Source organism: Phalaenopsis equestris, unplaced genomic scaffold, assembly GCF_001263595.1.
Source record: "Phalaenopsis equestris unplaced genomic scaffold, ASM126359v1 Scaffold000078, whole genome shotgun sequence".
In the NCBI taxonomy this organism is placed as follows: Eukaryota; Viridiplantae; Streptophyta; class Magnoliopsida; order Asparagales; family Orchidaceae; genus Phalaenopsis; species Phalaenopsis equestris.
In genome coordinates this window covers 660,940-679,022 of record NW_018164520.1, presented here as the reverse complement: position 1 = coordinate 679,022, position 18,083 = coordinate 660,940, and the positions used below count along the sequence as shown (strand labels likewise).

The 18,083-nt window shown below is 36.1% G+C and overlaps 1 protein-coding gene across 1 annotated transcript in view; it reads right to left on the bottom strand.

Moving 5' to 3' along the window:
- Positions 1–18,083, bottom strand: part of LOC110019771 (protein FORGETTER 1) — a gene marked incomplete at its 5' end in the record, with an annotated part of 138,145 nt that overhangs the window by 19,896 nt on the left and 100,166 nt on the right. Inside the window, 7 exon segments of the mRNA XM_020717591.1 lie at positions 11,297–11,415; positions 11,509–11,586; positions 11,663–11,786; positions 11,861–11,972; positions 12,644–12,764; positions 12,849–12,936; positions 13,061–13,156. Of these exon segments, the coding sequence (XP_020573250.1) occupies positions 11,297–11,415; positions 11,509–11,586; positions 11,663–11,786; positions 11,861–11,972; positions 12,644–12,764; positions 12,849–12,936; positions 13,061–13,156 (738 nt within the window).

The following is an 18,083-nucleotide window of genomic DNA, read 5'->3' as shown; positions in this document are numbered from 1 at the left end:
TCTAACACTTGATTGCTTTGGGGGGGGGGCTTAAAGCCAGCTATCAGCGATGTGGTACAATTGCAACCTTACCGTCACTTGGAGATGTTTAGACACTAGCCCTGAAGGTGGAGAGGCATGCGGGAGCAGAGCAGACACCAATCAACCTTCAAGCGACAACAATTAAGCAGACAGTCTCCTATAGTTAAAACGACCGACAAAAGTTACCCGGAAGACACCGACAAGCCCAGGCAAGGGAGTGACACTTTAGATAAGAGCGGGAAGAAGTAGGAGAGGGATAGCTCCTCCAACACTATGTCGATCAGTCAGTGTTGCAGATGTCATGACTACGGTCACATCGCCTCCAGTTGTCCCACGAGCAGAGTAGTCATACTTACAAATTAAGGTGCCTTGAAGGAGGTTAGTGAGGAGGAGAGAGCTGAGGGACTAGAATGAGATACTTCATCTTCCTCCAGATAGAGAGACTCATAGTTCGACTGGTCCTACAGACCGATATTGATACGAGGGGTCCGCAGTGGCTTCTCCACTATTTTTTACACCCGCTGCACAATGAACGAAAATGTATATAGTCTTATTATTGACGATAATAGCGGCAAGAGCGTGACATCAACTCAAATGGTAGAGAAATTGAGACTCACGACTTAGAGGCACTCCAAATTGTACTCACTGAGATGACTGAAGAAAGTGAATTGGATTAGCATCGACTGAAGATATTTGGTAGAGTTTTCGATCAGAGGCCAACTGCAGAACTAAGTGTGGTGTGACATGGTCCCCATGAATGGACGACTGTGGCAGTTCAACTAAAGGACTCAACATGATGGATTCAGAAGCACATCATTCTACCGGGTCTGAGATCACGAAAACCCTTACCAACAGAGTAGAGTCAGTGGGTCAGTTCTAGTGATGACACAGAATGAGACACCGACTCTAGAAACAGGGCAGTTAATCCAGAGAGGAAGTCAGGATCTCACAGTCGACACCATATCACCAGCTCCACCACCAGATGCGAGATGTAGGCTACTCTCACGACACATCAAACTGACCCGACTTTTAGTTACCTTGAGAGGATCCAGCAGTACAGGCTCAAGTGATGCCGACTTCTTTGATACATATGGGAGTTGGAAACAGACCGGTCCTGGGGAATACCGGGCCGAGTGACCTGGGCGAGACTCCTAAAAGGGCGAATGGCCTCCTAGTCTATTAGCCAAAATGGGGCTAGTATATTAGCGAGTTGTTATTTGAACTTTAACACAAAGACCAGACTATTGACTTGCTTTAAAAATAATTATGTATTTTAATAGGATAATTAAATTTAACAATTCTATTTGCTACAAAAGCATAATAGAGTGGGGGGTTATCAACCTTGATTTAGGAATTAATTTTGGAATTAATTTTGCGTGGGTGTTGCTACCTTAAATCTGAGATGACATTCAAATACATAACTTATTGACTTGCTTTGAAAATATTTAGTGTATGATTGTGTTGAAAGAATTAGATTCAAATTAATGAAATTGAAGTTCTAATCAAATTTTATACCAAAGATCAAAGTTTGGGATGACAAGGTCTGAATAAATTTGTATTACGAAAAAATTATTATTATTGGCGAGATATGAAATCTCTAATACAAGAAGCAAATGATTTAGAAGCCCAAGCAATTTAATTACTAGTATTACATTAGACTTTTATATGCATATGAATACAAATTTCATCACATTAGATAATTTAATGATATTTAATACATAAAAAAGTATAATGCACTAAATATGCTCGCTAGATTGTTAAAAACATAATCTCATGTTATTTCATATTGTGTAAGTGATATGATACACCATGCATATTCAAAATTCATCTATTATTTCAAATGTTGCACATTGATATCTAAATTATAAGTTGATATAGGTTGAGCATAACATGTTCATAAAATTCTTAAAATATTTTAAATGCTTATGGGAATGATAGAGAAAATAAATAAGTCCACGAAGGGTTATATCACGGCAGATAGATTGAAAGTTTATGATGACTTTCACAAGGAAAGGCAAAAGTTCTTTTAAGATGAGTCTTAATTGAGGCCAAAAGAGGTTCATGAGTTTTGATACAAGAAAAATGGGAAAATCCAATCTTGTTTGAGGGGCCATCAGCAATTACTACGTTGCATTAATTCCTAAACTCCTAATCTTATCAACAGTTATTATAATCCTTCATGGTATAAATGTGTCAAAAACTTTACAAATATTATATAACTCTTCCATTACTATTATAAGTAAAATAAGGATTAGAAATAAAATGGAAGCGAGTAATCTAACACCAAAATCTGACTAATTTAATAAACTAAATAATCTAACACTTGATTGCTTTGTTTCATATTCTTGCAAACATTCATGATTATTGTTTATAATTATATCCTTCACAATTTAACTATTAAAACATATCCAAATTTAAAGGCCTCTACATCGAACTAACTATATTTATGAAAATTAATGCTCACATTACTTCAAATAATTAGCGTGAAAAATTATGTACGTTGCATTAAGTCCTAAACTCCTAATCTTATCAACAGTTATTATAATCCTTCATGGTATAAATGTGTCAAAAACTTTACAAATATTATATAACTCTTCCATTACTATTATAAGTAAAATAAGGATTAGAAATAAAATGGAAGCGAGTAATCTAACACCAAAATCTGACTAATTTAATAAACTAAATAATCTAACACTTGATTGCTTTGTTTCATATTCTTGCAAACATTCATGATTATTGTTTATAATTATATCCTTCACAATTTAACTATGAAAGCATATCCTAATTTAAAGGTCTCTACATCGAACTAACTATATTTATGAATATTAATGCTCATATTACTTCAAATAATTAGCGTGAAAAATTATGTTCATGAGATAATAGAACCATTTAAGTTTTTAGTTCATAAGAAATTACAATGATTACTATTTCAAGCAAGGAAAATAAGCATGTTGGGCCACAGAAAGGTGACGTGAGGTTTTTTAGAAGCTTTATATACAATTTTTAATGTATCTTAAAAGACACATGTATAAGCTGTAATTAAAGGTTATTAATATGTATCAATTATACGAAGTTTTTTAGAAGTTGCACCAGCTCTTTTCAATATGAAAAGCATAATGTTGTAACAGTACAACTCATAGTTAATGAAGACTTTGATTTAGTAGCTTTTTTATCTTTAAACATGTTGTCAATCGTTCTCTGGTAAGTTGCACTAGCTATTTTCAACGTTAAAAGTATGATGTTGTAACAGCACAAACCATTGTCAATTATGAATAGAGATTTCTCATAGTCATTTGGATGCATTCGATGATAGCCCGAGAAAGAATCCATAAAGTACATGTAAGGTAGTCAATAGTAGAGTCAACTAAAGCGTTAATTCATGCAGGCGAATAGTTATACTTGAGACAATCTTAATTTAGATTTATGAAATTGACACAAACCTTCCACTGCCCATTTGTTTTTTTTGTACTAGAGATCTAGTAATGGATATTGCACATCTTAGATGGAATCAACCTCGTTCAAATTATAGACTACATTATGAATAAGCTAAGCCAAGATCCTGCAAATTGGTGAATATTTTGCTTAATTTAGTGTAGCTTTTTCTAAGGTATCAAATCAATTGCAAGTGATGTTAATATCAACATCAGATATTTCAATTGCAGCTCAATTAAAAAATATTAATATTCAACTGAAGGGTGGTGATGACTCCTTTTTGCACGAATGATGTAGGCCTCCTTCAGCTTATTGCATTTGTTGTGGATAGGCTAAGCCAAGGCCTTATCTTAGCAGCTCGATGAATATTTTGATTAATCAGTCAGAGCGACCTCTCGACGTTAAGCCAATGATAGGTGATAATTATATTGACACCTAACACTTCAGCTGTAGCCTAAGTAAACGAAGTTGTATTCAACCATAGGGTGGTGAAGAACTCTTTCTTGTACTCTAAATTGAAGGAAGCACTAATGAAAATTGCATAGGTCATTGCGAGGAATAAGAGATTTCTAGGATAGCATCTTAGAATTTAAGTCCAACTCCCCTCAAAACTCTAATAATAATAGCACCTCATCATAAACAAAACCAAGTGCATGACCAAAATTTCAACAAAAAACCTCGGACAGTAACAGTTTAACCTCTCATAAAAAAATACAATTGCAAGTAGTAGGTGAAAAAAAATCATCTTATAGGCCTTGAGAAAATAAAACATTGAATACTACACTAAAAAGAAAGAAAGCAAAAACTATTGTGAAGTTGCCCGCACTCCAGGTGAAGTGTGATTAATCCTTTGGTCTCATTGCGCTAATCAAAGAATTGTAAAAGGACTCAGCAGTAACATGAGCCAAAAAGAGTCGAGGTTCATCAAATAAAAAATATGTTTAAAAATAATGTTAACATTGCTCTCTGTTATCTATCAAAGTGATGTCAAAATGATAATTTGTAAAGAGTAAAGATATCAGTATGTCATAATAATGGATATCAGTAGAGGGCATATCGACATCAAAGAAGCTTATAGGAAACTTAAGAGAAGTTGAGCGAGATGTGAAAACAGCATGGGCCTGTCCAAAACAAAGTCTCTTGAGGTTAACCTGCCTTGACACCTCAGCCTCAACACCCCCAAGTACGAATTGGATTACCCCTATAAGCATGGCCTGCATTGGAGCAGTCTCAATTTAACCTTTTTCTTTATTAAAACCTTATCTAGTCATCACCCAAAGATCGTAAGGATGAATTTCAACTTGTCCAAACAAATTAAATTTTCTATTGGGATATAGAGTTGATACTAATCCTTAGCATAACAATTGTGATCCTCATTGAAAACACAATATTTCAAGGCATCATGATCGTTGGGTCCGCGTGTTATGGTATCAATTGATAGAAGCACTCATCGCAAAGCACATCAACAATTTATGTAACACTAAAAGAAGATTTAAAATTAAATTTCAAATTGACGGATGCAACCATGCCTAATATAAAAGATTGTTGGTAAGACACCCATGATTGCACATTTTAAGAAAAGGACAGTGGTGGTGGCCTTGTCAAAGTCCAAAATTGTTAGATCGCACAACCAACTAGTTTGAGTGGTTGCACAACTTGTTCCTTAAGACTAGGGAATTATGTTGAGCTTCCCAAGAAGAACCAAAATGTTGCAACTTGGAAGTAGAAAACAAAATCGCAAAGTTGTACTCTTTTGCATTGATGTGACACTGATGTAGGAGTTTGCTGAGGTTTTCGGTTAGAATAATGATATTGATACTGTTCAGGTCAACAAATGTTTGATCGCTCGGTCAATCAATATGAACAACTATATAACTTGTTCCTAACTTTCCAGATATGTCGTCAAGCTACCCAGAATAATCAAAATTGTGGTAGCTTGAAAGTTGACGATGAAGTCACACATTTGTACTCTGTAGAGTAGATGAGAGAGCTGATGAGCTCAATAATATGACCAAAGTATTTAGCCATTTAAGGCCAAGTATATAACTAAATGAACTAGAAGCTCTTAGTCAGAGATATCTAGTTGACATCTAGCTCAAACTCCTTCGTATTCAGTATCTCCAGCTATAATTAAGTCAAGATTGGCAAGATAGTTAAGTAGACTCTTGTCTAGTGCTTAAGAAAAAAAGAAAGTTGAGAATTTTTGATAAGTTTTCACACGCTTGAAAACTAGATTATATTTTATCGCTTTACTCTGTCAAAGAAACTAATGCTGCCAGGCATGATGCAGGAGAACCAACATGGAGAATGTAACACTTCACAACATTTCTAATGATGTATGGAGAATTGAATTAGGGCAATAGGTTGGTCAAGTCCAACTTCTCCTTATGAGAGACTAACATGAGCATCGTGAATCCAGTGAGAGGTTAAGTCTTGACAATCTCGATGGAGAAAATATTAACCAATTCAGTCATATATTTGCAAGGTTTTTGAAGGAGATGAGTTCCACCAATATTCCTTTTTGTATATTGCGTCGCGACTTGTTGTGGGATAGAGCTGGTGTAGCAACTTAAGTTGAAAATTGGTGGTAGCAAGCAAGAATAAAGGTTGAGTCATGTTCTTCGGGCAAAAGTATAATAAGTATTGCTTAAGAAAATTACATGCAGATTCCCTTAATCATTTGAGAAAGACAATCAACCAAGTTCTAGAGCTATTCGGAAGTGATAAACTCATTATTTTGGTCGTTGGGGGAGGAAAGGTCTACATGATGATCCATAATCTGGTTTTCTGGCCTTTGACATTCTCCAAATTGACCATGCTCACTGCACCTTCAAAAATACTACATCCAAAGTTGTTTGTGGAGTAATACAAAAACCTTATTAAATGTTTGGGTCAAGTCTTATGAATATCGAGGAGACAAACTATAAGTTAGATATTTTCTTTAATTTATTAGGAATTACAAAAACGTGATTGATACCTTAGAAAGGGTGTGTCGTATTAGGATTAGAAGTATATTGGAGAGAAGCTCTTAGAAAATCTCGAGTAAAGATATATGGCCAAATATACATCTAATGTCTTATACATAGCACACCAATAACCCCTTATTTGAAGGGAGAGGCCAAAATCAAACGCAATGGAATGGTTATAAAAAATAATAAGAAAAATACATAAATTATCTTAGTAACATCAATCGTGTAGCTAGAAATTCAAATAGTTAGTTATTCTCTATGCATTGAATGTGAATGACTTCCCATAGCAAGAACCTTAAGCATGTTAGAGAATATACGAGTAGCTGAGATATTTAGGAATAATTACTTTTTGAAGTGGGTGACTACTTTGAGTCCCTTACGTGAGTTCAAACTACTGAAATCAAAGCGGAGCTTTATTGGTCTGGGCAATTTGATGAGTTTTCGCTCTAGATGAGTCATGGCAGTAGGCTACTCAGGGCCTTAGGTGACGTTTAGGTATGTTGAGTAATGAGCGAATAATGTTTTTGTGTTGAGTGAGTTTTAATGCCAATTTTAAGGTTATCAATTAACTTGATCAACCAGGCCTAAGTAACCCTTTGGAGTCAAGGAGTAATACCACTAAGCCAAAAACCCAGTGAAAATCTCTTTCCAAATTTTCCAAAAGCATTGGATTTTCTTGCTTTTAAATGATATTATAAGACACTTCATCTTCTCCGCTCATCATATATGACATATCATTATTTCTATGGTTTCTGAAAACAAGAATGGGAAAAGGACATCTGCTGAAGATCAAAATGATAAATGCAGAATTATAGTCTAAATTAACAATCAGGATCAAATGAAAGAGCCTTTTAAGAAACTTTTTACTCAAGAAAAAAATTCAAATCTCAAAAAAAAAAAAAGAAAATCAAGCCCCGCATTAAATGCAATAAAAAGCCATGGCCCCAAATATCAATCTATAAAACATGAACCAAATATCTTTGCCCAATTCAGTTTAACATGATCCAAGGAATCGATGTGTAAATATTGTTAGTATTTCAAAGAAAACGACTAGTGAAATTGAGATCAGAATCTATCTATGCGCTGTCAAAGGGCAATACTATCCACATCAACCAAAAAATCCTTCTAATGATGAACCTAATAGCGTTGATCGTGAGGGCCTGAACCAACAAGACTATCACACAAACTAATTAACTACACGGTGAAAACGATTGATTCAACCGATCTTCCAATCAAATTACCTAATGAAACCGTGGAGAAGACGGATGAAAAAGAAAGTGGAAGCTTCGCTCGTGCTCGAGGATGAAAGTGAGAAGATTTCGAGTATGATTCCAAAAGAAACTGGAGTTATAGGGGTTAGCATCTGGCGTGTTAAAAATGAGGGAAAAGCAGCTTGGAAGGTTGGTGCAATGTCGCCCTCTGGAATAGTTTCGCCTCCGTGTCCAATTTTTTTATCGTTTTGCTTGGGCTATTAACGATCTATAAATATGCTCCCCAAAAATTCTATCCAAAATTTTGGCTCTTAGTTCATGCTTGTTTCGATCCGATCTCTTAAATCAATTGCTCTAGGGTTTCGTTCGATAGCGATTCCCAACGGTGATTCCTCGATTTCTCTCTTTATCTCTATCGTCTCCAGCGAAGACGTTTTCACGCCCTTGCAGCTTTCTCGACGACGCTCGCTCGGAGTCATCCTCCTGTCGACGTCGCTCGCTGGCGTCGTCTCTCCTCATCCGCAGTCGACGATGCTCGCTCGCAGCTCCTTGTTAGGCATCGTGGCTCACATCGTCTCTCTCGTACTCAACGACGCCTCTGTCGCCCTGCCTGATAGACAGTTTTACCAAAATTTGCTCGTCTTTTTGTAGGGCTCGCCTAACCACTTTGGAGATGGCCTTGACAATCCATTCCTATGCCATTGCACTTGTCAGCGACTTTCCTATTCCTACTTGTGCTCCACTTTCAGATTCAAAGCCTAATTTTCGCATTGGCAAGTCCTACAATGTTTCAAAATTTTTCCATGAGGCTCTTCAAGGTGGTGGTGATCACACTTTCATTAAAAAAACTTTGTAAAAAAATAGGAAGTCTGCTATTATTCTCACTGAGGTTGAAACCAGTACTCTCGTATCTTCCTGACGTTTTGCTCTAGTGAGGAAATTCCTTGATGGTCACCCAAAACTTGAGATCATTAAGAAAGATTATGATACTATGAAGCTATTGGGCAGTTGAAATATTGACTTATTTGATATCAACGTATACTTATCCAGTTATCTCACGATGCCAATTGCATTCGTATTTTTTCTCGAAAAGTTATCAAAATCGACAACCGTTTTATGAAATTCTAAAGTGGTCTGTTGATTTTGACAAAAAAGCGGAGTACCCTATCATTCCTGTCTGGATAAAGTTTCCGGGGTTAAAATTATATCTGTTCAAATTGAAAATTCTCTATTTCTTAGCAACTGCTTACAGTAAGCCTCTCAAGTTTGATAGTCCTACGTTTGCTGTCACCAGACCCTCCATGGCCTTTGTGTTAGTTGAGAGAGATATCACTCAACCAGTTCCGAATGAGGTATGGAGTGGAACCACTCACAACGGGTATTGACAAAAGGTTGAAATAGAACCACATCCTCCTTATTGCTCTCATTGTAGTGTGTTTGACCACAATTCTATTATTTGCTATCACTTGCATCCTCATCTAATGTCGGATACCGCTAAAAATAAGCCACCTACCATCCCTGCTGTGAAGGTGCAACCCGATCCTCTATCGAACACCGCAGTTCCTGATTAAGAATACCATACTACAGGTACAGATCCAAACGTGCTTATACCACTCATAGTTATTGAAGAAGACTCACTTACATGCCAAAATACACGAGAGTGCTTCTTTGATCCAATAAAAGATCAGCTGGTACAACAAGTAGTTGCTTCTAATGTTTAACAACCTACATATGTTCGGCTCACTTTAGATAAATCCACTGATCAGGCAAGCCAATCCTCGGATGAGGAATGCAAGTCTATTCCAGGAGGAAGAAGAAGAATGAAGGCTGACTCGAGCTCGGGAACTTATTGGATGATACATTGGTTACTATTGACAATGACACTCATCTTCCTAATTTATTAGCTGGCTCCTTTCCTAGAACTAGAGGCAGAGACAAGGCAAAATTAGGTCGCTCTCCAGCTACCTGATACTACATATTTTGGCACTTTTGGTATTTTCTTTAGGTCTCTCATGTATTTTTCTGTATTTTTTCTTTTTGGAACCATTTACATGTTGTGGTTATCATGTGGGCAGGGTGCTATGCTTGGACCCTCCCACACAATCTATCTGTATCATTCCTTTTTTTTAATATATTAGCCTTTGGGTTTTAAAAAAAAAAGAAATTTTTTAGAAGGTTTATATTCCATTTAATAATTTAAAATATGAACGATCATTTGGTAATGATCCTGATATATCTATGAGAAGATTACAATAGCGCATTTATATTTTATGACAATCAAGGTACTTATCCTTTACTCACTCTGACATGGGGGGTTATTTCTGGCTGAACAAGTTTGGAGCAGCTGAACCGGTTCAGTGGAGAAGAAATGGAACCAACCTGCCCTAAATGTGGATTAGGGCTGCAGCTCAAGTGGAGAGGTCTACTCCTCCTAGTTATCTACTACAATATATATATTATTTTTTTTGTTCAGGGTAGGTTTTTGTTTCAGATTTTTCGGTCATCAACGTCTTTTCCCTTGCTAGGGTAGTATCCGAGGACAGATGGTGCTCTAGCTATCCTGTTCCAAGGTGGTGATTCCTTCCACATATTTCATTGCTTATGCCCCTCACATGCATGCTGTTATCCTTCTTGCGCACCCCATGATCACTACTGCCATCTCTGCGCTGCCCTTTTGGTCCAACCATCTGTTACTGGTTGCTGTGTAGCCACATCCCAAGCATCTGCTTCTTCTGTCCAACCACCCCTTCTTGAACCACAACTGCCTCCAGCTACATCCCTATCACCTCGCTGTCGTCAACCCTCCCTACCACATCAAATTCCCTGTTTCCACTAATCTAGCTGCAGTCCACTCCTTTCGCCCTCGGCTTAGAGTGTCTCTGATGTTTGTGTTATTATTTTTCTTTTCGTCAAGAGTTTTTGTTTGTAACCCTTTTGAAATTTCAGCAGTAATATTTGCATTTTCGTTGCGATTTGTATTAACTCCAGTATCACACTCAATCCTGATTAGAAAAATTATGATAAGTATTGATAGATAGAAAAAGTGTCAGACAGAATTGTTTATGTCTGCTATGTCTCATGCTTAATTAAAAGGAGTTTAAATGAGTCGTGATAGCTAGTGTTCTGCAGTAGTGAGAGAAGCAGAGAAGAAAGAGTCTGAGAAAGCAAGGGATGAATCATAGGGAGTAGATCATGAAAGGCTAGAAACGAAAAGTATGGTGGCAGGTGCAGATGAGAGACTAGCCAGGAAAGAGAACCGGAGTAGATGCTGTGGAGGAAGCTGCAAAAGTATAGCTTGTGAGAAGAGACAAGTGGACTGGGGGAGGTGGGGGGAGAGAAAGATAACCTAGATAACGAGAGAGTGAGGGTAAATGGGCTTGCAGGGTCACATGAGTTAAGAAATAAGACAACAAAGACACAAGTAGAAATCGGGGCACAGGGCAAGGATTTAGTTATTGGAAGATTAATCTGGCAATTTTGTGTGCGGGATAGATAAAGAGACTAGCCAGGCTTTTTGTGTTTAGGGTTGCTTGGAATTTGTAGATTTTTTTTTTTTTTCATTTTTTATTTATCACTAAAGAATATTCAGTTCGGGTTGACATCAAGCATAAAAAAATACATGTACTAGATATGAAAAAGAAACATCATTAAACAATTACATACCCTTCAAAAGCTAACATGTAATGTCTTCTACCAATCCATTCTCTTCTGGACTCGTAGAATCCATCATTTGTAGAACCAAGCCCATCCTTCTGCCTCTCATCAAATACATCCTTTGCAAACTGCAAAGATAGTTATACTTTAAAAAGTGCATTGCCTTGCAAATATAAAATGAAAAAAATATCAATTCAAATAGTCAACAACATAACAATTACCTCCCAAGTTATGCCACGATCAACTGTAAAGGTAAATAGTACAGTTGAAGCACCAGAAAGATTATCAACATGAACTGTCTGCAAAAGAGGTAGTTAATGTATAGTTTTAGGAGTATCCAACACATCTAACAAGCCATTCTAAAACGACCACCACCTTAGGTGATCCTTGTTGTTCAATAATGTTAGCTTTGATATCAACTATTCCAGAGTCAAATTGCCCCTCACTTCGAGCATTGTGAACAAGAAGTTCAAGGATATTGATGAAAAGCTCAAAAAGCCTGAAAAGTAAAATTCCCATAGAATAAGCAGAAGAAAAAAAAAACAGATCAACAATGCATTTTATTAATCCGACCTATTCTGAATATCAGGAGGTAAGCCCAAAATCCTATTTAGAAAACGGCCAACATCGTGCATATCTGAATCCACTATACGACCAGATAGTTTATTTCCATCTTTGCCATTACCTGTATCAAATATTGAGTCAAGAAATCCAATAATACAATGGCAAGCTGGATGAAGCAATATAGAGACACCCGCTGAAAGAAAAAAATCCACTAAAACTGATTGCCTCCAAACAAAATAAGTTGTTTTCCTCCTTTTGCAACCCTTCTTGGAATACATTGGTTATGCTATCCATGGTATATACTAATGAGCCGAAATCTTGAAAATTTATTGGAACACAAAAATATGCCTTCATGTAAATGGAAGATCCATTTCTAAAAATCTTTGGTGACTTAACAGCCCCTCAAGCTGAAATATGTCAATAGGTAATAGTAAAGAGTATATCCCTGTGATGCTGATATGATCACCAGACAAAAGGTGTCCATGATAAAGGATGGAAAGTATTAAGACCGGGTCAGTAAAAGATATTAAAAACCGGTTAATAATTCATCAGCTAAGGCAATGATTACATCCTTAGTATAAGTCATCAAATTATAATACCTATATAAAATAGTATCCCTAATGATTCCAACAGAGATAAGAGCAGCGTTTGCTTAAATAACAATTCATCAAATTAAGTCCTTAGTACAAGTATCAAGAACGGTAAGTAGAAGATATTGAAAATCGGTTAATAATCCATCAGCTAAGACAATGATTATATCCCTAGTACAAGCCATCATATTTTAGTACTTACATAAAATAGTATCCCTAATGATTCCAACAGATATAAGAGCAGCTTTTGATTTGATAATAAACTCTTGAATGCTTGATAGATTGTCAGATGAACATCCAGGAGGTACAACGGCAAGGAGATCCTGGAAATAAATTGCAATTTAGCATGCCAATAATAATGATCTTGTTCAATGCGCACATATTAAATCCGTGAAAAAATTAAGAACCTGTTCCATTATCCCTCTATACATTGTCCAAAGAGCTTTCTTCCCATAGTAACTATCATAATTGTAAGCACTCAAAGAAGGCCCTGCTCTGCAATTTTTACCGAAGTAATATGCAAAATATTAAACACGTTAAGTCCACTATCCCACTATTTAAGTGAGACTGGAAAAGTATCTAGATGTATAAGAACATATTGAATACACACCAAACTCACCTGCGATCTCCTTGTGTTAGAGCTCCAAGTGATTCCAGTCTTTTTGCAACAATTGATGCAAACCGCCGTTCACCTCCAAGATTTGTAAATAGAAGTCTGAATTACATAGAAAACAAAGCACTGCATAAAAAACTTAACTGACAAAAATATCTTCTTTTTCAGAATAAGAACATAAATACTTCTGAAACAACCTATTGTTCACATCTTCCCAAGTTCTATTTCCTGGTCCCACGCAGGTTATTTCATCCGACATAATTTAATCAAGCACATGTCCGACTAAAAAAGGCAATTTGACAAGGCATTTGGATTGTGTCAGTCAACAAAAGTTGCAGCATCCGCTTTTACTTAGTGGCCTCATTGCCACTGTCATAACAACTACGTTCTAATTTCCTATTATATTGATTCAGTTATGAAATAATAGGCTCAAGATTATCAAACCAATCACTTGGATCATCCAGTCTTACCCAAAGATCGCAAGATCAGATTCTATAATTATCGTATTGGTAACCATGGCCTTAGCAAAAGAAAAAAAAAAAAGAAAAAGATAGCAATATCATTCTTTGTATCTTCACCATCATTGTTTCATCTAATCTAATCAGATCGACATGATATATCTGTTGATTTAAAAGAAAAAATTAAAAAATTGTAAATGTTAATTAAATTTAATTAAACGTAGGGTGTGTTTAGATTATGTCGGGCAGTTCTATTATAGAAGCTATACATTTATTGAGAGGTTTGATGGAGAAGTTCAGAGATTAGAAGGAGGATCTACATATGAATTTTATTAATTTAGAAAAAGCTTACTATAAGGTATCAAGAGATATCCTTTGGAGAGTTCTTGAGAAGAAAGGTGTTGATATGACTTATATTCAAGTCATTAAAGATATGCATACAAGAACTGTTACTTGTGTAAAAACACAAGGGGGATTGACCAAATATTCTTCTTATTTCTATTGGTTTACATCAGGGATCAGCTTTAAGCCCATATCCTTTTGCTTTAGTTATAAATGGTCTTACAGGACACTTACAGGAGGATGAACCTTGGTGTATGCTTTTTGTTGATGATATCCTTCTCGTGAATAAGACGAGAGAAAAAGCTAAGGAAAAACTTGAATTATGGAGGTCTACCTTGGAGTCTAAAGGCCTTCGTTTGAGTAGAACTAAAATTAAATACATGAAATGTAATTTTAGTAGTAGTAGTACTAGTGACAGAAATGTAACTATGGGTGATCAAATTATTAAAAGGCATGAATGATTTATATCGCTTTAGATATCTCAGCTCTATTGTTCAAAGTGAAAATGATAATGATGGGGATGTTATTAGTACAATTCAGGTTGGTTGGTTGAAGTAGAGGAATGCTTTGGGCCTATTGTGTGATAGGAAAGTACTGCTTGAATTGAAAGGAAAATTTTATAAGATGGTAGTGGGACCTGAAATGCACTATGGCGCTGAATGTTGGCCTTTAAAAGAGAAGCATAAAACTAAGTTAAGTGTTGCCGAGATTAGAATGATTAGGTGTAGAATGATTAGTTAGAATGATTAGGTGGATGAGTGGCCTTACACTTAAATACAAGATGCAAAATGAATATATCTGTGATAGCGTTGGAGCTCCAATGACAAACAAAATGAGAGAGAGTCGTTTTAGATGGTTTGGTCACATTAAACGTTGACCATCTGATGATCCAATGAGAAGACTAGGTGTACCTACTCATCGTTTCCTTCGTCTTTTGTTGCACGTTGCCTCCTCCCCTCTACACACGACGCCAGATTCTTCGTCGCCTCCTTCCTACCTCAAGCATGATCAAGCCGCTCGATCTCTAAACCAGAATCCTCTATCGTTCCTCCTTGTAGCAAGGCCCTACATTGAAGTCGCAATCGTTCTACTTGAACAACCGAAGCCTTCACTTGCTTTCCCCTTCGCTTCCCAACGACGCAACCTATACGTTATTGCCTCCTCAACCCGTCGAAACTAGCTCAAACCCGTCCGCTCTAAATTGAGCTGCTTCTTTGCCCAAATCCTATGCCGCTCTGCCCTAGCGCACAGCCTTAAGATAGAGCCTTTCCTCCCTTATTTTGAACCCAACCCGACAAATCTACTTACCCGAATCAAAATAGTGACCTAATCTTTTCATCCCACAATTTGCTATTTGTATTTTACATTTCATATTGTACTAAAAAAATTAGAAAATCAGGAAAAAAATTAAAAAATTGTGTTTTATTTCGTCACCATCAATCTCGCTCGCATATAACGAAGTGGTGTGAAGGGTAATTTTTAAAATATTCATTCGAGAAAGCTCTTGTACCCGTTAAGGGAATTAAGTACAATTCAGAGAATTTGTTGACTCAATTGAAATTTTTTGAAAAAATTAGGGGATATAAATACTTGTTCTGGGAAGCGTGTGTAACTGTCTTCAGAAAAAATAAAATACCACTCGAGGGACATGCTTGCTTATTATTTGACCATTTTTGCAGAAACATTGAAGGCCTATAGTGTTTTTTAAGACCATGTCTTGAAACGTATTTTTGCTACCCAACAATAGTGTCTCATGACACTGACCAATGAGTTTTCTAAGACAGTTGAGAATATTGACGTTCTCCCGTGCCCCCAAATGGCAGTTGACACCAAGAGGCTACCAAAATTTCAAGTGATTTGGACTTGTAAATAACTTGAAATCGTGAAATTTTAATATAAAGTGTGGATCATCTGAATTTTAAAATAATGTGAAATTTTGAACTTCTAAAATTTAGGTCCTTAAATTTCAATATTACCTAGAATTTGAGATTTTAAATTTTAGGCTCTTAGGGTTTAAAAAACATTTGAAATTTTGCAACTTCAAAATTAACCTCTAATTAGGATATGAAAAATAATTCAAACATTGGGCTTTTGAAATTTAAAAATCCACCACCGGATTTACAATTCTAATTTGAAAGTAGACAAAAGGCGGTCTCCTTAAAGTACAAAAATTTAATTTTGCATGCACTTAAATAATGAATGTTTCAACTCAAGATTTGCCTTGAAATATGTGCAATTAAACTGTGACCATTCATGTTGTTATGCAAGTGCTATCAAGTTATATACAAATGGCTAAAACATCATGTTATACTTTGAAGGACAAAACACATTATGATCGCATATATGTGCATACTATAAAAATTAACTATAATTTACCGTGTGGGCTCCGATTAAAAATCTAAATATTTTAACGAAAAGCCTAGAAATGTTGCATGGGTTAAGGCTAAAACTTGCATTCAAATAGTTCATATTTTAAATATAAATAAATCAAACTACTTTGTCTATAAGACAAGGTTGTAAATGCCACCAACAAATTCAATCCTCTTTTTGTTAAGATCTAGAATTAACTTAGTCTAGTAAAGTCTAATAAATGTTTAAATCACAAATATAAAAATTTACAAGTCTAAAATCACATAATCTCATCCTACTCTTTGTTATGCATTGAGCCGACAAAACTAATACACTAAATATATCAAAATTGACAAACATCAAATATAAGTTAAATATGAAAGCTCTAAATGTCGAATTCATCGATGATGACCATGTCAACAAAAAATTTCAACCGTATGGGTCACCTTTTAAATTAAGATTTTTTAAAATTAAATTTTCAAAGTAACAAATTAAACACACAAGACTAAGCAGATCGAGACCACAACGACCCGGGATAATGAAACCATGAGATCTTGATCGGATTTGTTATCATTTCCCCCAACATCTGCTTTAGGTTTCAAGTCATAAATTTTACAGCTCAAAATCATGTCTGCTACCAATATATGTAAAATATTCAATTCTAAATGACTAGCCTTAATCGAAAGTACCCTGTTGTTATAAAGAGGTGTAATTAACCAAAGAGGCTTGCGCCTTTGGAAGCCTTGAATTCTATATCAAAAAGTCCTCAAAGAAAAATGGTCAAATCTCTATGTAGTGACAAATCTACCATCTTATGTCTTTTGAAAATTTAACTTGGAACTTAAAACACATGAAGCACTCGACGAGAGTCCCGGTATAATTTCGAATTTTTTCGATACTGTGAGCTCCAACCAATCTCTTGAATAAGCTGCCCCTACTCGAATATATGCTGGAATCTATTTGGTGTTTTGAGTAGTTAGTTTTGGGCTCCAATCTATTTGGATAAACTGCCCTTGTTCGAATATATGCTGGAACAAGCTGCCCCTGTTCGAATATATGCTGGAATAAGCTGCCTCTGCTCGAATATATTTGGATAAGCTGCCCCTATTTGGTGAAAATACTGTGGGCTCCAATCTATTTGGATAAGCTGCCCCTGTTCAAATATATGCTGGAATAAGCTGCCCCTGTTCGAATATATGCTGGAACAAGCTGCCCCTGTTCGAATATATGCTGGAATAGATACTGTGGGCTCCAACCAATCTCTTGAATAAGCTGCCCCTGTTCGAATATATGCTGGAATCTATTTGGTGTTTTGAGTAGTTAGTTTTGGGCTCCAATCTATTTGGATAAGCTGCTCCTGTTCGAATATATACTGGAATAAACTGCCCCTATTTGAATATATGCTGGAATAGATACTGTGGGCTCCAACCAATCTCTTGAATAAGCTGCCCCTGTTCGAATATTTGCTGGAATCAATTCAAAACATAAATTTCGAATATATGCCCCTGTTCGAAGATATATTTCGAATAGAGAGGCACCAACAGAAAATAAAATCAAGCCCCAAAACTAACTGCTCAAAACACCAAAAAGATTCCAACATATATTCGAACAGGGGAAGCTTATTCAAACAGTGGAAGCTTATTCAAGAGATTGGTTGAAGCCCACAGTATCTATTCCAACATATATTTGAACAGGGGCAGCTTATTCCAGCATATATTCGAACCCCACAGTATCTATTCCAGCATATATTCGAACAGGGGCAGCTTGGGCAGCTTATTCCAGCATATATTCGAACAGGGGCAGCTTATTCAAGAAATTGGTTGGAGCCCACAGTATCTATTACAACATATATTCGAACAGGGGCAGCTTATTCCAGCATA